At 44.3% G+C, this 22898-nt stretch overlaps 2 protein-coding genes across 9 annotated transcripts in view; one reads left to right on the forward strand and one right to left on the reverse strand.

Moving 5' to 3' along the window:
• The window catches only part of TPCN1 (two pore segment channel 1), a 67118-nt gene extending 47816 nt beyond the window's left edge, over positions 1-19302 (reverse strand). For all 5 annotated transcript variants that reach the window (XR_004648294.1, XR_004648293.1, XM_034791533.1 and 2 more), the window contains exon 1: positions 18359-19302. Coding sequence is in view for 3 of the 5 variants with exons in the window: in XM_034791533.1 (XP_034647424.1) it covers positions 18359-18470 (112 nt within the window). In the remaining 2 variants the exon portion in view is untranslated. The remainder of the gene's footprint in view (positions 1-18358) is intronic.
• A 403-nt stretch (positions 19303-19705) lies between these two features.
• Positions 19706-22898, forward strand: part of IQCD (IQ motif containing D) — a 12866-nt gene continuing 9673 nt past the window's right edge. For 2 of the 4 annotated variants that reach the window (XM_034791538.1, XM_034791535.1), the window contains exons 1-2: positions 19977-20074; positions 20725-21599. In XM_034791538.1, the coding sequence (XP_034647429.1) occupies positions 20877-21599 (723 nt within the window). In that variant the 5' untranslated portion in view covers positions 19977-20074; positions 20725-20876. Of the gene's footprint in view, positions 19822-19975; positions 20075-20724; positions 21600-22898 lie in introns of those variants that run through there. The other 2 variants (XM_034791536.1, XM_034791537.1) reach the window with 2 other exon arrangements.

A 22898-nucleotide genomic window follows, 5' to 3' on the forward strand; every position in this document is an offset into this window, starting at 1 on the left:
CTAGGGGGGGCTGCCACCACTACCCCACCTTTGTTCGTGGATTCTGGGTCGGGGATAGTCTCGACGCCTGAGGATTCTGCCGAGGGGGTAGAGGAGGAGGAGGAGGAGGATGAGCTTGCAGAGAGCACACAGCACTCCCTTCTCCCCAACAGCCAGGATCTTTTTCTCACCCTGACTGAAGTACCCTCCCAACCCTCCCAAGCCAGTACCCAAGACTCTGACCCCATGGAAGGGACCTCAGGTGAGTTTACCTTTTAAAATATAAAACTTGTTTTAAAAGCAAACGGTTTTTAATGATTACTTTGCATTCGCGGTCAGTTCAGCTACTGGAAAAGTCTGTAGCTACTGGAAAAGTCTGTTAACGTGTATGGGGATGGAGCGGAAATCCTCCAGGGACATCTCAATGAAGCTCTCCTGGAGGTACTCCGAAAGCCTTGCCAGAAGGTTTCTGGGCAGTGCATCTTTATTCCCTCCTCCATGGTAGGACACTTGACCACGCCATGCTTGCAGCAAGTAATCTGGTATCATTGCCTGACAAAGCCTGGCAGCGTATGGTCCCGGTGTTTGCTGGCATTCAAGCAACATCCGTTCTTTATCTTGTTGTGTAATCCTCAGGAGAGTGATATCACTCCTGGTAACCTGGTTGAAATACGGGAACTTAATTAAGGGGACAGAGGTGGCCGTTCCTACTGGGCTGTTTGCCTGTGGCGGAAAATAAATCCTTCCCTGCAGTTAGCCAAGCGCAGATGGGAAATTGGCCCTGAGTTTTTCGCATTTGGCTAGCAGGGATCTTCCCTGTTACCAGCCACGCGGTGGGGGGAGGGTACCGTGATCATCCCAGAGAATTCATGGAGAGGGGGGGGGNGGTGGGGGGGGGGTTAGGTTGTTGTCTGGGGGTGCCGAAGTTGAAAAGAAAAACCGCCGCCCGCCACTTGCCGGGAGGGGCCCAGACAAGCCCCACCACAATGCCCCCCCCCCCCCCCAACTGGCTGAGATTGGCCAGGCTTCTGCAGCACTCTACAAGCTATGCTTGGTATGTTGGAAAGCACGGACGGCGCTGAAGCTTACCATGGCCGCATGCAAGCCGAATTCTGTTGCTGGAACGTGAACCTCTGTTGCCCAGACCTGTGATTGATCTCTAGCAGCAAAGTCACAGGCACTCAGCATTAAGAGGCAAAATGCGACCTTGCACAGAAATCACATGTGCTATGTAATGTGAACAGTGTTGGTCACCGTGAAAGAGTATAAGCATTGTTCTGCAAAATGTAGCTTTTAAAACAATTCTCTCTTTTTTCCCCTCCCTACAGCAGCTGCAAATTCCTCAAGCCTCCCTCCTCCATCCCGAAGGTTATCACAGATAAGGCGTCGTAAGAAGAAGACGCGGGAGGACATGTTTTCTGAAATTATGCAATCCAGCAGGAGTGACAGAGCTCATCTGAATGAGTGGAAGGAAACAGTTTCAAAGTATAGGAAAGAAGTCAGTGAACGTGAGGACAGGAGGGACCAACGTGAGGAGAGGAGGGACCAACGTGAGGAGAGGAGAGACGATCGAGATGAGAGATGGCGGCAGGAAGACCAGAGGATGAAGGATGCAACGCTGGGGCTGCTCCGGCGTCTGGTGGAGGTTCAGGAACGGCTGCTGGAAAACAGACTGCCGCTTCAGCCCCTGTTCCACCCTCCCCCCTCCCCATGTTCCGTATCCTCCTCACCCAGACGTGTAAGAACGCGGGGGGGGAGGCTCCGTACACCTTCCCATTCCACCCCAGTAGACAGCCCAAGCAAAAGGCTGTCATTTTTTTAACCTTTTCTTTGTGGCTTTTTCCTTCCCAGCAATCCTCCTCCCAAATACCACCCGGGTTCCCTCCCTCTTTTTCTAATCTATTAATAAAGAATAAATGATTTTTAAATGATAGTGACTTTATTTGGTTTGAAAGAAAGCTGGGGGAAGGGGCAGGGTGGGTTCCTTACAGAAAATCAGTCAGTAAAGGGGGAGGGTATTCATGAAGGAGAAACAAACAGATATTTCACACGGTAGCCTGGCCAGCCATGAAACTGGTTTTCAAAGCTTCTCTGATGCACAGCGCTTCATGGTGTGATCTTCTAATCGCCCTGGTGTCTGGCTGCGCGTAATCAGCAGCCAGGCGATTTGCCTCAGCCTCCCACCCCGCCATAAAGGTCTCCCCCTTACTTTCACAGAGATTGTGGAGCACACAGCAAGCAGAAATAACAATGGGGAGATTTCTTTGGCTGAGGTCAGAGCGAGTCAATAATGAACGCCAGCGGCCTTTTAAACGGCCAAATGCACATTCTACCACCATTCTGCACTTGCTTAGCCTGTAGTTAAACAGCTCCTGACTCCTGTCCAGGCTGCCTGTGTATGGCTTCATAAGCCATGGCATTAAGGGGTAGGCTGGGTCCCCAAGAATAACTATGGGCATTTCAACATCCCCAACGGTTATTTTCTGGTCCGGAAAGTAAGTCCCTTGCTGCAGCCCTTTAAACAGAGTAGTGTTCCTGAAGACGCGAGCGTCATGAACCCTTCCCGCCCAGCCCGCGTTGATGTTGGTGAAACGTCCCTTGTGATCCACAAGTGCTTGCAGCACCATTGAAAAGTACCCCTTGCGGTTTATGTACTCGGTGGCTTGGTGCTCCGGTGCCAAGATAGGGATATGGGTTCCGTCTATTGCCCCACCACAGTTAGGGAATCCCATTGCAGCAAAACCATCCACTATAGCCTGCACATTTCCCAGAGTCACTAACTTTCGTAGCAGCACCTGAGTGATTGCTTTGGCTACTTGCATCACAGCAGCCCCCACAGTAGATTTGCCCACTCCAAATTGATTCCCGACTGACCGGTAGCTGTCTGGCGTTGCAAGCTTCCACAGGGCTATCGCCACGCGCTTCTCAACTGTGAGGGCTGCTCTCATCTTGGTATTCTGGCGTTTCAGGGCAGGGGACAGCAAGTCACAAAGTTCCATGAAAGTGCCCTTACGCATGCGAAAGTTCCGCAGCCACTGGGAATCGTCCCAGACCTGCAACACTATGCGGTCCCACCAGTCTGTGCTTGTCTCCCGGGCCCAGAATCGGCGTTCCATGGATAGAATCTGCCCCATTAACAACATGATCTCCAAAGCACCGGGGCCTGTGGTTTCACTGAATTCTGTATCCGTGTCTGTGTCCATGTCCTCATCATGCTGCCGCCGCCGCTGCCTCCTCTCCTCGTTTTTCTGGTCCTGGCTGAGCATAAACTCCACGAGAACGCGCGAGGTGTTTGCAATATTCATGAGTGCTGTCTTGACCTCAGCGGGCTCCATGCTTGCCGTGGTATGGAGTCTGCAGTGTTCACCCACCCAGGAAAAAGGGCGCGAAAATGGTTGTCTGCCGTCCGTTGCTTTCATGCAGGGAGGGAGGGAGGAAGTGAGACTGTACCCAGAACCACCTGCGACGATGTTTTTTGTCCCATCAGGCACTGGGATCTTAACCCACAATCCCAATGGGCGCGGGAGACTGCGGGAACTATGGGATAGCTATGGATTTGCTACCCACAGTGCAACGGTGCAGAAATCGACGCTAGCCCCGGTACTTGGACGCACACCACCGAATTACTGTGCTAGTGTGGCCGCACTCATTTCGACTTTATACAACCTGTTTCTCAAATCCGAATTATCTAAATTCGGATTAATCCCGTAGTGTAGACATACCCTGAGTGACGATAGTCTATACTTCCGACATTTCAAGGCTAGTCTCACCCTGTGGGAGAGAACACTGAAACCCACCTGGAAACACTGCCAATTTGACATTTAGCTGACCATCGTATAGGTAGTGTGGGCCAATGAGAGCACAACTCACCAATGCTTCACATGCTGTTTGACTGCCAGTTAAATATTAGGTCTAATTTCAAGATTTTGGACCTCATATTTAAAGCTCTGCATATACTAGAGCCCCAATAATACAGAAATGGCCTTTTGCACACATCCTCTTTCCCACTCATTGTGGCAACTGCATTTGACAGGAATGCTGTGTGTGACTGATGGTACCCAACTCCGAACAGGTAAGACCCATGAAGGTAGAATTCACTGTCAATAGAGATCAAGCTGAACCCAAACTCTGGTGCCTACAGGGAACATACAAGCGCTCTCATACCACTGTCCTGAAGGGTCTCTCTTTCATACCAGATTAAGGAGGAAGAATCATGGCTGGGCACTATGGGAAGCAAGTCACCTGGGGTTTTTTATTGGTTTGTTTAGGTTTTGGTTTTTTGAGCCAGTGGCTTTGTTACTGGGGGGCAGGGGATGAAAGCCATGATCTTGTCTGGGAGAAGACCTGATGTACTTTACATTCATATGATGGTACCTGGATCCTATGGGTTGAGCACCATAAATAGTAAGTGCAATAAGCATGCATGGGATCCCTCTGGAGCAGGGATTTAAAAAAAAGATATCCAGAATAGCCTAAACAAGTTACTATTGTAATTTTGGTGCCCAGAACATACAGCGTGTCCCCAATGACAGGCACTGTCATGCCACTCTGTTTCAAGAGAAATAATATGTTGACTTGAAAGGTTAGCATGATAGGCAGACAGTGTGTCATTAAAAAGAATGGTTGGTTTCAGCCAATCACAATTGTTAGCAGCCACAAAGTATGCAAATCCCTGTCCTCTCATTAGCTACTCCCACAGCCTCTATAGACAACCAAATAATACAGTCACCTCAGTGTCTCTTTTAATGCAGCGGTCTCAAAAATATTTAATTTTCAGCTATTTTAGCATAAAACAATTGGCTGGTACTTCCTGTTAACAGTAACTGTAAGCAGGACTGTAAAACAGCCTCGCCTTCTGCCTCAGTGTTTAGTCCATAGTACAATTACCTCATAAAAACAAGACACTCATGTTAACATCCAAATGACTGGATTATGAACATTTTAAATGGGAGTTGAATACACATGCTGAAGGATGAACAGACCCCCTCCCCAGCACGGAAAGCTATTTTAAATATATTATCACCTCTTTTATAAACCATGCTGCCTAACTTCTCATATCAAAACACAACACACACAGAAACTGCACTGTTTGACTAGATGAATCTATGGTATCTGTGTTAACGTTTGTGCTACACACACTTAAAATATTGGTATGCGAACGTTAAAATGTTCTAGGGAACCAAAGACAATTCTCATTTTTGGTACAACAGTGCTCCTAGTGCACTATTGTAGTAGGAGGTACCATGTTATCTGATGTACACTTTACATCTTAACATTAAATTAACAATTTGTTTAATGACTTGTAAACAATTTCAAATGATGAAACACATAAGATCCTCTTACAAACCATCTCCTATGCAAACCGGTTTCCCTGTGGCAAGTACAGTGCATTTTCACATGAAAAAAAACAATGGAAAGGACAGCATAAAAGAGCAAAGATGAAAATAAAAACTTAACCAAGCAACCTCAGTTATTGCATTAAGACATGTACAACCCTCTTATGCATCTGTGCTGTTTGTTGCCTCATTTTGGGTGCTGCACTGATGTTTAGTAATACAGAATCCCAACTTGTTGCCTGCTCCCTCACTCACACTCTCTGAGTCACTCTGTGGTTTGTCTCCTGTAATTGTGCTAACTGCCTAGATTTGATCACAGGAAAATTTGATCACTGTTGAATTTTCAAAGACACATCCTAGATTCACAGCGGCCATGCAGGGCATACAGAAACGCTTTCCCTCTTTCATTTAGCTGGTCCAAAACACCTCTGGAAATCCTAAAGAGTCCTAAACTACACTACAACTATCCCCAGACATCATTGGCTGAACACTGACTGATGCTTCACTAGGACAGCAGCTGCTCCAGGGACCCATTAGAAGCTTTCTATGGACCACTGGTGTACACCTACTACAGTTTGAGAGCCACTGAGTTCATTCATAGTCAGTATATAAAAGTATGAAAATCATTGTTCAATTTATGAAAGGTGCATCCGACTAAAAAAAAAGGTTACTTATCACCAGTAGTTCTCACTCTCCATCTGTATTGCCTTCACAGAGCCACACACCTAGCCCTTTTCCACAGAACCTTTTTCAGCTTAGCCTCTGTGTAGGAATTGAATGCCTTCTGGATGGAACATCACAAGGGAGAATATTAACTACTATAAGCAGGGGCAGATTTCAATGCTCTTACATCCAAAGTCTGATGACAAAGAAGTACCTGCTCCTTTCTGCATTGCTCCAGTTGCTGAAGTCAGATGTTGTTTTAATTCAGGGGATTCTGACTAGCAAAATACATAGCCCCACTTATTTCTACATGTTGGGGTACAAAAGACAAACTAGATCCTTTTTGCATATACACCTCTACCTCGATATAACGCTGTCCTCGGGAGCCAAAAAAATCTTACCGCATTATATCGAACTTGCTTTGATCCACCAGAGTGCGCAGCCTCGCCCCCCCGGAGCACTGCTTTGCAGCGTTATATCCGAATTTGTGTTATATCAGGTCGCAGATGTATTTAAAATCCAAAACTACTGTAAGTTTCAAATCTTTTATTTTGTCCATAACAGATCAAAATCAATCCTGCAAAAAGGAGAACCCTCAAACCACAATAAAAAAAAATAAATTAGTCTCCACAAAGTGATTTTGATGGTCATTTTGTCAGCTCTTTCAACTGGTAGTATACTTATGTAATCCTATTAGACCTCTGATATCACATTATAAATACATACATACATTTTTATCACTGACAAATTAACTCCTGAGGTGAAGACAGGGTCTGCAAGTTTGTTTCCAACAGGAAAAAAAAAATCAACTTAAATTGTAAGATCCATGTTTTCAAGACGACTACTTAAACATACAGCTATCCTATCGTATTCAGTAGGAGAAAGGCAAGCTCCCTCTAATGGTGCAAATACAGAAGGGTCAGTCAAAGAATGCATGAAACAGAGTTTTTAAATAGGAGTGTCAGAAAGGAATCCAGAAAGACAATATCTGAATCCCCCACTGTCTGTCTTTAATACAGTAAGTTAAAATGAATGTTAGATAATATTTTCTCCAGTTGTGCTGCTCACTTCTAATGTAATGCTTTCAGATGTCAGCACTGACTATTTCTTAAGATGAAATCAGAATGAAGTAATCCAAAACTGGCAGTGAGAAGAGAAATGCGATATTAACACCTGAAGAAAAATATAGACTGAAATTTGTAAGTTTCGTGGGAAAATCTGCATTAATCAGTAAAAACTGAACCCACAAGAACCTGTTTATAAATTCTCTCTCTGTTAGCGAAACTCAATTTTACAAAGTACACACCCTTAATTATAGTAATAAAGTTCTGTGGGATTAAAAATACGTTCCAGCTTGTGATACCTGTGGAACACAGCCATTATCACCTCCTCTTCCTTCTCTACTCTGGCAGAACTAGGGAAGAGAAGTTGCTAATATCCCATGAGGCTGTATACAAAGGAATAAGGAGAATCCCTGACTTCTTGTCTCATTAAACTGCTGCCCAAGGAAAATAAAGAGGAACTGCATAAGATCAGCCCCAGCAAGATTTAGCAGGGAGTAAAGATACTGTCTTCCAGAGGCTCACCCACAACTGCAAGATTCATAAGATTTTTTAGGTCATGAGGGATCATTATAAACATCTAATCTTACCTCTCGCGTGACTCAGGTGATAGGATTTCCCTGAATTAACTTCTTATCTGTGGTTGCTAAAGCATAGAATTTAGAAAAACATCCAATCTTGATGTAAAAATTGCTGGTAATGGAGAATCCACCACAACTCTTGATAAAAAGAACGAGGAGTACTTGTGGCACCTTAGAGACTAACAAAATATATCTTCCTACTGTATTTTCCACTGCATGCATCCGATGAAGTGGGTTTTAGCCCACGAAAGCTTATGCTCAAATAAATTTGTTAGTCTCTAAGGTGCCATAAGTACTCCTCATTCTTTTTGCTGATACAGACTAACACGGCTGCTACTCTGAACTCTTGATAAGTTGTTCTAATGATTAATTGCCCTCACTGTTAAAATTTTTTCACAGTATTTCTAGTCTGAAGTTGTCTAACTTGAACTTGTAGCCATTGGCTCGTTATACTTTTGCCTGCTAGTTCGAAGCGCCCTCTAGTACCAAATTTCTGTTCCACATGTAGATACTTACAGGCTGTGATCAAGTCACCCAGTATCTCTCTCTTTGAGAAAGTAAAATAGATTTAACTCCTTGAATCTTTTGTTATAACAGACAGGTTTTCCAACCCTTTAGTGGTTCTCACGGCTTTTCTCTGAACCCTCTCAAATGTTTCAACATCCTTCTTGAAGCACAGACAACAGAATTGGACAAAGTATTCCAGTAGCAGTCACACTAGTGCCAAATAGAGGTAACATGAACAGGGGAGCACTGAGTTTAAGCATCTAAGGATGCCTTTTTGGAGTTTTGCCTTGGGAGCTGGTGTTCACCGGATTATCCATTATCCCCCTCAAGTATTTTTCTAGAATAACTGATTCCCAGGATACAGTACCCAATCCTGGAAGTATGGCCTACATTCATTGTTCCTAGATGTATGACTTTAAATATGGCTATAATGAAATCCATATTGTTTGCTTGCATCTTGCTTAACAAGTGACCCAGATTATTCTGTATCAGTGATCTGTCCTCTTCATTATTTACCAGTCCTCAACCTTTGGGTCATTGCAAACTTTAAACAGTAATTATTTTGTTTTTCTTCCAGGTCCTTGACAAAGATGTTCAACAATGTAGGGCCAAAAACCAATGCCATGTTGATTTTATATCGTTTTAGTTTCTTAATCAAAATATCATAATGCTACCAAGTCAACTGCCCTACAGAAGTCTATTACATCAACACTATTCTCTTTATTAACGAAACTTGTAACGTCATAAAAAGATAAGGTTAATTTGACAAGATTTTTTTTTCCCCATAAACCCACGTTTATTGGCATTAATAAAGAAGTTCTGTAACAGCCATTCCATTATTTTACCTGGAATCAATGTCAGGCTGATTACAGGCCTATAATTACCTGGGCCATCCCATTTACTTTTTTTAAATATGGGCACAACATTAGCTTTCTTCCAGTCCTTTGGAACTTCCCCAGTGTTCCAAGACATATTGGGTTAAAAAAAATAAACACACGAACACCAGCATTAACGTTTCAGTGAGCTTCTCATCCAATTCTTTAAATATGTTTGGATGCAAGTTATCTGACCCCCTTATTTAAAAGATATCCACCTTTAATAGCTGCTGTTTAATATAATCTTTAGTTATTGTTGGAATGGAAAAGTATCAACATATAATTGAATACATCATCTGGCTTTTCCCCAAATACAGAACAGAAATATTTACTGAACACTTCTCCCTTTTCAGCATTAATGAAAATTCTACCATTTCCATTTAATAATGGACTCATCCCATTGTTAGCATTCCTTTTTTCCTAATAAAGTTAAACTCATCTGTATTATCCTTAACTCTGCTAGCCATAGATTCGTGTGTGTGCGCGCATGTGCTTTACAAATTTTCTAGTTTCCATTCACTACTACCAATTTCCCCCTTCCCCCCCACCATTTGTTATGTTGTTTATTTTAATGCCAGTTTTACTTTCCCAAAAGCAGAACACTCAACGTACATACAGGTTGCAAAGCAGAGTCAAAGAATAAAGTGACATGGCCACGTAACACCCAGCAAGTTTGCAATAATTGTTGTCACATTTCCAGTTGTTCTGGAATGACCACCACACTACCAAATCTCTGCTCCACCCAGGCATCAGTAAAGAGGTGTGACTGTCCAATAAAAGGAGTACTTTCAAGTTTCAGTGATGACTTACTGTTGACAAATTAATAAAATAATCAACTCGAGTTAGAAGTTTCACCTTGTCGGAACATTACGTGAGGAGGATAGCATTTGGACCATGAATGGCCTTCCTCAAGATACACTTTTGTGAGGGCATTATCAACTGTGGTGCCAAATGCTGCTCACCTCCCCCAGGCAAGCAGTCCCACTGACATCAACGGGACAATTTACATGAATAAAGCAAGCAGGATTAGACTATGGCTCAGTACTTCAGTTACTATTCAAGAAAGCACCAAAGATGAATACCCTCAAGCAGGGTTGCCAGGTCAATGAAGGAAGTGGGAGCGTGTGTGGAAATACCATTCTACTCAGACCCACCATTCTTCTGAGGATTCTCCCCCCCCCCCCCCCGGCTTAGAAATAGTGCAACATATTCCTATGCCTTCTGGAGCCCAATGACTGCAGCTGATGGATTGGAAAGGATTAGCTCTGGAGGAGATAATGCTTCTCTTTACCTCCTTACATGTCTGGTTATCTCTTAAATGGCAATAGAATCTGCATTTAGAAATGGGATGAGGCCAAACTCACTAAAATGGCTGGGCCCTGGAGATTTTTTCATTGCTCCTACATACGGAATTATGTGCTCACGCCTCAGTTTTATGGGCATCGCCCTCATTTAACCCAATGCACAGACACATTTATTTATTCCATGCAATACATTTAATGGATTACGTTATCTTCCTATATGCAGCTTTTCCCCCCATGACTGGTAAAAGTAAAAGCCACAAACTGTATTTTGTTCTCATATAAATTCACAGAGGACACCAGAGATTATTAGATTATGATTTACAGAAAAAACAACAGCATGTACCATATTTGTTTATATTTCCAAGGCACCTCTCATCATAGCATCTGAGTGCTTCATATCTACTTGTATTGATATATGTTCCATCATTTTTTATTTCCTCTAATGCAAGAATAAAAGCATGGTTATGAATAGGTTTCACCAGGTCAGCGTAGCTCGCTCACATGTAGTAAGCAGTGTTTTTTGCCTCCCCAATGACCTTGACACAAGCCATTTAAAATTCTGATTTGATCTTAGGTTTGTAAGAGCACCTCCTTGTCATCTGTGAAGTCGTCCATCATAATGCTGAGCAATTTGGGGTTGAACCAGATGTATTTTATTTTTTTCCAAAGGGAAAAAGATTTCTCATGTCTCCTACACGGCATGTGGGAGCCTGAGCTTTCCATTCAAATGCTCAATGGGTACCGATAGAATCCCAGAGCCACTCCACAGTTCACGTAAAGTTGCACCTAAAGAACTACTCAGATTAATAAAAAGGAAGTGTTCAACCTAAAATACAAAACATATTACACAATCATGCTATAAACACATGGAAACCCTCGGAAGGTGCAGATCTAAAGCCAGAGCCTGTCAGAGAAAATGGAGACCTCTCAAACTCAGTCCACTTTCCCCATTTTAGAAAATCAGAAATTGAGCGTTCTGGCTCATAAATTCTACTCCTGGTGAATGTGAGCTTAGAACCCCAGAGGCAATAAGGAAAAGGCAATCAACAACAACTCTAACCACTGCACAGATGCTGCTGTTTAGTTTATACAGCGCTTCTTAAAGCATTCGGATGGATAAAATGGGATTTCAACGCAGGGGGGCTGAGGGCAGCAGGCAGGATCCCTCAGTGAAGACACCAAGGGCAAAGGAAGTTCTGAGGAGCATCATATTGGTTATGATGAGTTAACTCAGCATGCTTAGCTTTTGTTCGTTTTAATCTGCCAGTAAGCAAACTTGGCCATACCCAACATCCTGCTTCTAAAATGCTCTAAAAATCCACAGGAACCATAAAAAAAAAGAGGAAAAACAAACTGATGTCTTCCCTGGGAAGCCATGAAAAGCTAATAACTATTTGTTTCCAACTGTTGTTGGGTTTCCTGTTGTCATTTCAGAATCACAGTCTGAATGTTTTCTAGCTCTTTAAAACCTTTTATAGTTCCAGGACCACCTGTTCAAATACTCTGACACCACTACACATGTGCACTTCTCTACGCATCCCTCAATACAAGCCATCAGCCTGGGAAGAAAACACTTAGCCTGTTTTTCTGTTCTCCTATCACGCAGAGCGAAGATGTGCTGAAGAAAGATGCAGATGGCTTTCTCAAAGCATCAAGGTCATTGTCGGCTTCTACACAAAAGGGGAGATGAGTGGCTTCCAGATTCTTCAATCCCCATTTGTCATACCCTTAATGACTTATGTTATGTGTGTATAAAACTGGATACGTGTTTATAATTCTGGAGGTAGAGTGGTGAAGAGAAGGGTTTTACTTTAGAATAATTACTCCTGGGGGAATTCTGTGCCAAAAAATTGAAAATTCTGCACACAATATCTTAAAATTTTGCAAATTGTATTTGTCAACACACTATATAATCATGCCAGTTTCAATTATTTTGGTAATTTATTTCAAAATACCTGTCAGCAAGTATGTCTGTAGCAATACTGACACAAAAAATTCCCCAGGATTAGGGAGTTAAAAGAAACCCCTATGACGACCCAGTTCCAGCTTCTCTTCTCCCTACCCCGCAGAGCCCAGCTGGGGGGCCAACACTCACACCCCCTACTCCCCAGAGGCCAGCCATGGGGCCCTCCCCGGCCCAGAGGCTCACACCTTCTATTCCCCAGAGCCCAGCCACGGGGCTCCCCTGGCCCGACACTCACACCGCCTATTCCCCAGAGCCCAGGGATCCAGAAGGAGAAACAGCTAGATGCCGAGTCCCAGGCTAGCACGGCGTTTCCTGCGTGTCACCACCTCTTTCCTTCAGGGCGTGCTGGGAACTGCAGCTACTGAGAACCCTCCAGTTCCCTCCCCCTCCCTTTGACCTTCTCTTTTATTGGTGAGCTGGGCTCTGCTGGGTCCAGCAGCCCCTAATGGCAGCTAACATCTCTGCAGCACATTTCTGTGGGGGGAAAAAAGGGAGATTCTGCACACACAACATTAATTTCTGCAAAATTCTGCATTGTGCAGTGGCACAGAATTCCCCCCGGAGTAAATAATAGAACCCTTTATCACACACCATGAAATGATCTGGTGCATCCTACTTCTGTGCAGAACAAGTAGGATGGGGAGCGGGGGTAAGTTGGACAATTCAAAATACCATTGGGGGGACAGACAAGACAGTCACTTATGAAACTTATTATACTACATTCAACAGTGCAGCTGTTCTTTTTCAACAAAGTGCCCTTCTGTGAAAGGCACAATGTCTGAATTAATGTAGATCAAGCCCCCCGACTGAAAAAACAAGACAAACACAGTGACTTCATGCTAACTGCAAGACAATCCTTCATAGTACTTGATTAAGTTGAGAGTTACTCTTCTATAGTTACCAGGCACCGTAGTCATACATTACCTTTTTTTTGGCCACAGATGCTTTTGTAATGCATGGACACCACAGTAAATTCAAGAGAGTATATATTTAAAAGATTAACAATATTACTCTCTCTTACTACAGCAATTATGCATAATTACAAAACCATATCCAAAGCACTGCTGTCTCACTAACGCAGAGACACAAGGAGATAATGTGTTAGGAGTCTAGCACACAACTGTGTATTCTCCAGTATCAGAGGACACACAGCAGTTCCTGAATGGAATGCAAGTTGGAAATCAACCTTTCCAGACTTCATCTGAGTTTACAGGGCATGGGCACATCACACCAATAATCACAGTGAGAGGGGAACAGTGCTGAGAGAGAAATCGGTACATTCTGATGTTTCATGTGCTGATTTCTTTTGCTGTAATTTCCATCTCCTAGAGAAGTGTTTCTCAACCTTTCTGTGCTGGCAACCTCCTTATCTGAAAAAATTGAGACCCTCTACCTACCTTAAGCTTGGCCTTCAGCTTCAGGCCTGGGGCTGAAACATGTAAACTGTCAGGAAGCAGGGCAAAAGCTTTGCGGGACCCTTGGCTATCTAATGCCGTCCGTGTTTGCAACTCCCCTAAACCCACTTGTGACCTCCGCTAGGGGTCACGAACCCAAGGTTGAGACACTGTCTTAGGAAGCCATACTGGAGACAGCTTTCCTTCAAGGGCAACTTGCTCTTCTAAAAAAAGAGTTCCATTAGAAGTTATCTGGACTAGATGCATATTACAAAACCCCCAGCAGACATTCAGACTGTACAGTTGTGAGTTTGGGAAGAGATGTTTTAATCAGTTTGATGCCTCTCATTGGAAGTCAGTGGGAATTAGGCACCAAATTGCCCTATGCATGTTTGAAAAAAAAAAATCTCACCCTTAAATAAATAACAATAAAAATACGTCATCACTACAAAAAAATTAGTCCTTCACAAAACACTAATTACTCCTCCCAGACCCACTGTGAGGTAGGTATAATACACATTTTACCAATGAGAAAACTGAAGCTCTGAGAGGTTAAGTGACTTACCCTAGGTCAAAGAAGGAATCTGTGGCAGAACTGGGGTTGGCACGCCTAAATTTCTGGCTCCCAGTCCTGTGCTCAAGCCGTGATTTATCTCCAAATGAAGTAGCTGAAGCACAACTACTGGAACTATTTAAGAGGAGATCAGTGGTACGAGAAGACATGTTGTAGGAAAATACACTGCATAGTATGTAGGAAGTTTAAGGTTCTGCTGTCAGAGATCCCATGAATTACCAGGTCAAATGCAACCACCTTGTCTGTCCTCACTTTTTCCCCATTACTTTAGTCACAGTCATCAATTTCCACATAATCTGTGTGCTTAGTCTGCAATGTCACCTTCTAAATCTTACTGCCATTTGAAGGATCAATACCTTTATTTCCTGGTAGGTTTTCTAAGTCTTCCACAAAACTAACTTTTAGTATCCATTTACTTTCAAAGCCAGCAAAGTCAAAACCTCCTTGACAGGGATCTGTTTCCTCAATGAACAGAGTATTAGCACAAGCACAGATAGTTTGCTGGAGATTATAGTATTTCCAAAAGAGCCAAAAAGCTGTTGCCTACTTGTTCCTAGCAGGAACATCAGAGGATGTGGTGCAATTTCACATCTGGGGAACTCTCATCCACTGGCTGCACTATAAAAGTTACATTATTAGATAACAAGGATATTTTCGAAAGAGATGCTATCTGTCCAGATATGGTATCCCTGCTAAGTATGAAGGGGAAATCCTTTTTCTTTCACTGCTGACACGAATATGTTCTTGAACCAGAATTTATACAAGGAAATTTGTGTTCCTTCAAGCTTTATGCTGATTATAGGAATCAGCAAGTGGATATTCACATCTCTGAATGCTTGTGTATTTCAGCAGAACTATGTCAACCATTCCTCGGCTAGATTCTAGCCCAGTACTTTGGGCACGTGCCTACAAGTCGATAAATAGATAAACTATTCAAAATGAACTGGTTTATTGTACATGATGTGCCCTTACTCCATAATTATACTCCAAAAACTGCTGTGAGTTATTTGAACAGAGCATCAGCCAACTGCATTCTCATTACATTCTTAGTTCCTCGATAGGATTTTTCTAATATCAAGACCAGACAGTACTTGATAAAAAGAACTCCTTTATTCCCATATTCTTATGGAAGTGTAGCACCTTCTCCAATCCTGTGAGGCCTGTGATGAACACTCACGCAGTAAGTACTGCAGCACAGCTTCTTATAACTGAGGAAATTTGGATTCATAATCTTCATGCAGGAGGGTTATGCACCACTATGCATTCACTTTGAAGTATCTGTAGCTTCCTCCTTTGCAGGTCTTATGCCATAAATTTCAGGGTGGCCCAGAACATACTTAGAAGTGAGCTTGGGTAATAATTCTCTATTTTCCACCCATTACAAATTAAACAGAATGGCTCAGGCTTTCTAAAGTTTCCTTTGATTCACCTTTAAGTAGAGCCCAAGTTTGGAAAGAGTCAGCAAAGGTGTGAGTGTTTTTGCAAAATTACAATTGTCTGAAGACAGGAAGCTTCATTCAAAACCTAGAGTGGCAGCTGACACTTCTACTAGAATTATTTTTGCCTCAGTAGCAATCAGTGTTTTTCTTGTTCAAACCAGAGTATAAAAAATGACTTTTCCCACTTGCTATAAATCGACTAGTGTGGAAGTACTGTGGTAACACAGTACAACATTGTTGCCTATATAACATTTGTACTGTATGTCCTGCTCTGAATGCACTGGACCTGCATTGCTATTTGATGCAACAGGAATTTCCATACAGAAGAGTACATCTTGGATCTGAACTAACATAGGGGTAAATCATATGTATGTATGATTTATTGCCTATAATTCCAAGCAGCTCAAGAGATGCTGTCCAATACTTGCAAGGCTTTACATGTGTCTTACAATATATATTGTATATAAAAAAGCTCTCAGACTTTGAGATATGATGGAAGAACATTTTTAAATTTAAGATAATATTGAGCTCTTATATAGCACTTTTCATCAGTAGATCTCAAAATGCTTTACAAAGGAGAGCAGTATCATTATCCCCATTTAACAGATGGAGAAATTGAGGCAGAGCAGTGAAGTTACTTGCCCGATTTCACTCACTAGGACAGTGGCAAAGGCAGGAATAAAACCTATATCTTCTGAGCCCCAGTCCAGTGTTCTTTCCACTAGGCCAGCCAAGTGTTTAAAACAAGGAACTAAAAGTCAGGAGGTCCTAGGCTATTTTTTCCACCACTGTTAGTGACTGACTGTGTAACTGAGTAAGGTCACTTAATTCCCGTGTCTCAGTTTTTCCTACAGTAAAATGAGGGTAACAACACTCATTTAACTCACAAAGGAGTTGTGAAGCTTAATTAAATCTTTATTCAGCACTTTGAGATCCTCAAATAAGATGCGCTAGGGAAGGACAACATACTTTCTTTAAGCAACAGACTCAAGTGATGACAGCACTTCTCTCCCTCTCAGTCTTCTTCAACTGCTGGAGTTTTGAAGAACTTACTATCAAGCCTCACAATTATTTTTGTTCAGACTGCTGCCTGCATTGTGAGAAAACCTCACTACTGCATCCATTAGGAGCAAAATTCTAGTCAGCTTTGCAGAATTCTGACAATCTGGTGAGACAGAAAAGTGATAGCATCCTGGAAGACATGATACTTCACTAGAATGTAAAACCCTGCCTTCCTTAATCTTAGTCATTATAAGCCTTTTATAAACTCTTCACTGAAGTGAGTTCCTCTATTCCGTGTTTAAAGAATTAAATAGACCAGGAGACAATTTTTCTTTAAAACCTTATTTTTAAAGGAAATCCAGCTTCTATCTTCTCATTTAATTTTCTTTAAATGCCAACCTTGTAGCATTAATTTTATCCAATAAAAGGTCCCTCCTGCAACAGTTTTAAGAAACAACCCCTGTATTTAAGTTAAAATTTTTACTTTATATCATGGTTTTGAGAAAATTGGCACGTAGCTACTTACAAAATACTGCAGTCTAGTTTTGACAGACTATCAACACTACCAAAAAAATCCCCACATGTCTGAAGGCCCAGCTGCAACAGAGTTAAACATGTCCCCAAGTTAAAAAGAGTTAAACAAGGGCCCCAAACAGATAAACCATGGCTCTGTGTTGTAAAGTAGATGGGACCTAACTATGTTGCACCCACATACATGAATTATACTACAACGTTGGGACAGATCAGAACTATAACATAGTTTGGGAGTATGGATTAAACCTTGGAGATATTCCATCTACACAGCAAAATGGAACTGTCGTAACTCAAGGATTCTCAACCTACAGGTTGTGGCTAGGTGCCAGAAGGTTGCAACCACGCAGCTCTATCCATATAGTTACAGGGAATGGGACTACTGGCTACATTGTAAGGGGCAGTCCCAGATTAGAAGAGGCTGAGAACCACTGTTTTGGAGGACAAACTATAAAGTAATTGAGCCCCCCAACATGGTTGTGTTTACACTACAGAAAGGCCCTTAGAAATCTGAGATCAGAATCAATGACAGGTAGACCTTGTCACGTAATTCCTCAGAATCCTATTAGTTTTGCTAACATTGCTAGGACTAAATTCACTCATGGAGGTGGACAGACACTGAAAAGAAAGCAGGGAGCAGAAAACAAAGAAGGAAAGAGGTCTTTTGTTTCCCTTTTTTAGTCCTCTTTCCCTGTGAATATAGTGATTGCTTCTACTCACAGCTTTCCACAAGCATCCACAAAGTGAAACAGACATCTCTAGAGAGATCAACAGGGTTCTGAAACAGAAACTTCGATTTACAGGCAAGAAAGTCCCAATTTATTACCTGAAAGTATCAAAGGCTGCATGACACACAGACTCATATAAAGACCAAATCATCTACTCCTTGATCACCCAAGACATTCACTAAAGTTATGAGAGTTTTCAGTAAACAATAAAAAAATTCCTAATAGGTTTTTTTGAGGCTACTCCTAATACTGTGAGTGATTAGTTTTTTGGTAAGATTTCAGGCTTCAGCAGGAAGACTACAGAGCAACTGCTATGGATAGAAAAATAAATAAATAAATAAATAAACCCCACAAACCACAATTACGGCATCTGACTGAAAATAAACTGTGTGCTCCAAAAAACATAAAGTGGTCTTACTTTCATTAGGCAGGTCCTCCCGATCCAGCTCCTCATTGGGTGCAGAGGTGTTGCTTCCACTCTCATCCAAAGTGAGAATGAGGGGAACATCATCATCCATGCTCACAGCCATTCTATTTCCTTTCAGGCTCCTCTTCCAAGAATTTTAAATAACGTCTTTTGCAGTTCACTTTTCAAAAACACTTTGTCAGAAATATTCCTCAGAAAGTCCTCCATCGGGTGCATCTTCTAGACTTAAAAATATGGAGAAAGATACACCCATTTCCAGGAGATCTCAGTCCAAAAAAAAGAATCTACCAAGCTGTTTGCAAAGAGTGGGGCAGAACAGTAAGTTCACTAGCAACATTAGTTTATATCCAGCCACTGGCTATTAAAACAAAAAAACTTTATCTAACTTGAGCTACTTATCCGCAACCACAATACTCATGATCTTAGCTACAATAGTCATGATTTAATTTAGAACAGAAGGAAAATAATTCTAGGTAAATCCCGCAATGTTTATTAATCATAAAGAATAGGCAGGAGCTACATATATATAGTGAACATAACCCTGTCACTCATGGCTTCAAATCCAAAGCTATTCTGTTCTTCCATTTCAAAACTCCGGACTCCAGGGGGGATGGGAAAAGTGGAGTCCCATGAGCGTGCACGCTCATGAAGACACTAACAGGACTTTTCCTCCACCACACTTGTGAATCCCTAGAAGTGCCTCACTAATGATGCTCCCCCACAACGTGTTTATGGTTTGATCCTTGAGCGGAGGGGAGGGCTGGGGGCAAGTCCCAGGGAAGGCTGGGCGGGGGCAGGGGACAGGCCGGCTCAGGTCACGCAAACAGTAACACGTTCCCAGGACTAAAAGCGCCAATGTGCATTTCCGGGTAGGGGCGCCACCCGCACCAGACAGCGGCACGCCAGCGCCAAGGGAGACGGGGGGGGGGAGGGCTGCTTTGCACCTTGCCTGGGGGGGGCGGCACCGGGATCCCCGCCCCGAGCTGACTCCGCACCTGCCCCAGCGACCCCCCGGCGCGCTGCACGAGCCCCACAGGGGCCGCGCCCCCCTCACCCTCACAGCGACCCCTCCCCCCGCGCCCCAAGCGACCCTTGTACACGCTCCACGCCGCGCCCAGCCCACGCGCGCGAGCCACGCTCCGCTCCCCCGGCAGCCCCGAGCCCCAGCCGCCGGGTCCAGCCACAGACCCGAGCCCGCCGAACGACCCCCCGCCGCGGCGACAACTCGCCTCAGTCAGCCGCCGACTCAGAGCCGAGCCCCGCCCACCGGCCCCGCCCATTGGCCGCCTCCCTCCAGGCTGCCTTCTGATAGCGCCCCCATCCCAATCACCCACCAATCGCCCCTTGGCACCCTCTCGGCCCCGCCCTGCCACTACGTCGGCGCCTGGAAGGGGATCCGGGTTTCTCCCCTTTTGTCCTGCCATTGGCTGGAGGTCTCGCCCATCAAAGTAGAGGTGAGCGGTGACGTTTTTGATTGGTCAGAAAGCTCTGTGACACAGTGGAGACCCCGCCTTTCTCCGGAGAAGGAAGGGGCGGGACTAAGCGTGCTAAGCAAGGGCGGCGATTGGTTACGGGGAGGGGTGGGGGGAGAGTCAGGGAGGGTCTGTCCCCGCCTTCTGCGTTTGGGGTTAAAGGTTAGTGATGGAGTAACCTAGCAACAGAGACACGCTGGAAAGAGACAGGACGGGAGGCGGCGGCGGCTTTGATGTGAGCATGTGACGAGTCAGGGAACCTCCCCGGGGGATGGGCAGCCCTGCCCCCAATAGACCCGGGAGCCTCCCCCGATCCTTGAGGGGACCCGCAGGAAGACAGGGAAGCCCTCTCCCCCCTCTCCCCCTCCCTCCTCCAAAGAGACTGGGGAGCCCCTCGCCACAGTCTGACCCCCCCCAAGAGAGACCTAGACTCCCCTCCCCCAACCTGCCCCCGTTTTAACAAGATCAGGACCCCCCCACACACACACACACACCCGCCCCAACCTGGCCACCTGCTCAGGAGGACCAGCCCCTGTTCAACCCGCCTCCAGAGAGACCAGGGAGCCTCTTAATCCAGACACTGAAGAGCTTCCCCCTCTCCTAGAAACCAGGGATCCCCACCACCATCCCCGTCTCTTCTCAGGACTGGGGAGCTTTCCCGCCACCTTTCAGCCTGGGGAACAAACAGCTCATCACTTTGTCTCAGTGCACTGGAGGCTTAACATATAGTTTCACCTCCAACACAGAGACAGGCTGTCATAGGTGTAAGGACCCAATATCCTGAATGTGCTTTTAAACCTAGAGACAGCCCCAGTATAACTCAACATTCTCAATTTTTACCAAAGTATATCGTGTTGCTAATGCTGAAATCAAACTTTTTTTAAGGTAAAGTTTGTGAAAGAAGAGCATGCAGCTGAAGCACCGGGGGGGATCTAGATGTTGTTTGATTGAGATGTCCTCTGTGGCTCGACCCATATAGAAGATTTTTGCTCCCTTTCACCTTAGAACACTCAACTTGTGAGCATTTGGCTGAGAACATGGCAACGGAGGTGGCTACCATGCTTCAGTTGCCATATGAGTCTACAGATTCAAGCAGCAAGTCCTCAGTGGGACACAATCAGACTCCAAAAAAGTCAGCGATCAAAACAAGCCCACTAAAGCTCTTGGATCCAGGTCGTTCAAAACTTACCACTGTTGAGACCAAGAGGATCATATCTGTTTTGGATGAGGCCATCTTTAAGATAGAATTGATCAGTCTGATCTCTCACATTACTGAATTTCTGGATGGCTTAAGCACTATACTGGGATCTGAGCTTCTGGGTACCCTTAAGGAGCATGAGCGGCTTTCAAACAACATGGTAGCTCTACTTACCCAGCTTCAAAGAGAAGGGCTCCTGAAGCAGGAAGATGGAAGAGGGGACCTTGTAGGAACTGAGGAACAAATCCGCCATCTTCAATTGCACCAGCAAGCTGTAAAAAGCTCTATCAGAAATATTCTGAGACTCTTTCAGGCTGACCCTCTAGCTTCTCAAGCCATCAGAGATGAGGCCTATGCTAGGGATTTATCATCTGAATTATTTATCAAAGGCCTTTCAGAGTTCCGGGGCTTCTTGTTTGAGAAACTCCTGACTAGTCCCTTAGAAGAACAAGAAAAGATTCAATTCATGGAAGAAATCTCTCTCCGGGATAAGAAAAACACTGAAACCATCGCAGCTTTAGAGGCAGAACTTGCAACGGCAATCCAGAGTCGAGACGATGAGGTACAGTGGTAGTAAGACTAAACATTTCAGGCTAGAGGGGAACATCATTGAAGGAAAGGCCAGAAAACTAAAATATAATCTGTTGCTTCTCATAAAGTGGAAGTCACTGAAATATTTCTTGAAACATTTTCTGAATTTAGAAATAGTTGTTACATTCTAAATATAATTAAAATGAATCACTGCATATTTAGATTGAGGCTTTCAAACATGGTTCTAGCATGTTTTGACCCCATCTTCATTGGCCAGTTCAAACCCAGTTCACCCACCACTGAGTTTAAATAGTATTTAAGAATGGTTTAGAACAGTTGAATGTCTCGTGTAGACAGGGCCATATATATATAGATAGATAGATTAAATTTAAAGTGACAGTGAGGTCAAGCATGTTAGTCTATGTGTCTGAACCATTCAATAGCTAAAGGAAGGGCATTGTGCAAATCCATAAGGGAACCAGGGTGCAGCCTGCAAGTACGTGGCCTATATCTTCTAACTGGCCACCGTGGCAAAGAGGAAGTCACAAAGGCCCCTCATAATTGGGGCCATAATGTCAGCTCTCACTGAGAAGCACTAGCACCATTCTCTGTAACTGAGATAGTGAAACAATGACAGGCAGTTCTAAAAAACTGTTTTAAAAAATCCGTTTTTAATACAGACTCCACATTCACTATTCAACATATTTGTTATAGGCATTTTCTATGGCCTTCATCATAGTATCTCTGTGCCTCATGAATATTAATGAACTAAGGCCCACCTCCCCAAAGGTATTCCCCAAAATACCTACAAGGATTTGGCCCTAAAGCTCACAACCTTTTTCTGAGACAGTATTGTTTCTTCATTTTACAGCTATGGAAAATGAGGCTCAGATAGGGTTACCATATTTCAAAAATAAAAAAAGAGGACACTCCACAGGGCCCTGGCCCCGCCCGTTTCCCACCTGCGCCCCAACTCTGCCCCTTCTCTGCCCCAACTCCGCCCCTTCCCCAAAGTCCCCGCCCTAACTCCGCCCCCTCCCCTGAGCGCCCCGCATTCCCCCTCCTTCCTCCCAGCCACGCGAAAAGGGCTGCCCGAGCGCTACCGGCTTCACGGTTTGCCGGGCAGCCCCCAGACCCTGCGCCCCCAGCCGGCGCTTCCCCAGCGCAGCTGGAGCCCGGGAGGGGAAGCACCCAGCCGGGGGCGCAGGGTCTGGAGGCTGCCCGGCAAACCATGAAGCCGGTAGCGCTTGGGCTTCGGGCAGCCCCCCTTGCCTCCGGACCCTGCGCCCCCGGCCGGGCACTTCCCCTCCCGGGCTCCGGCGGTGCAGGG

This window comes from Trachemys scripta, chromosome 15, assembly GCF_013100865.1.
Source record: "Trachemys scripta elegans isolate TJP31775 chromosome 15, CAS_Tse_1.0, whole genome shotgun sequence".
NCBI lineage: Eukaryota > Metazoa > Chordata > Testudines > Emydidae > Trachemys > Trachemys scripta.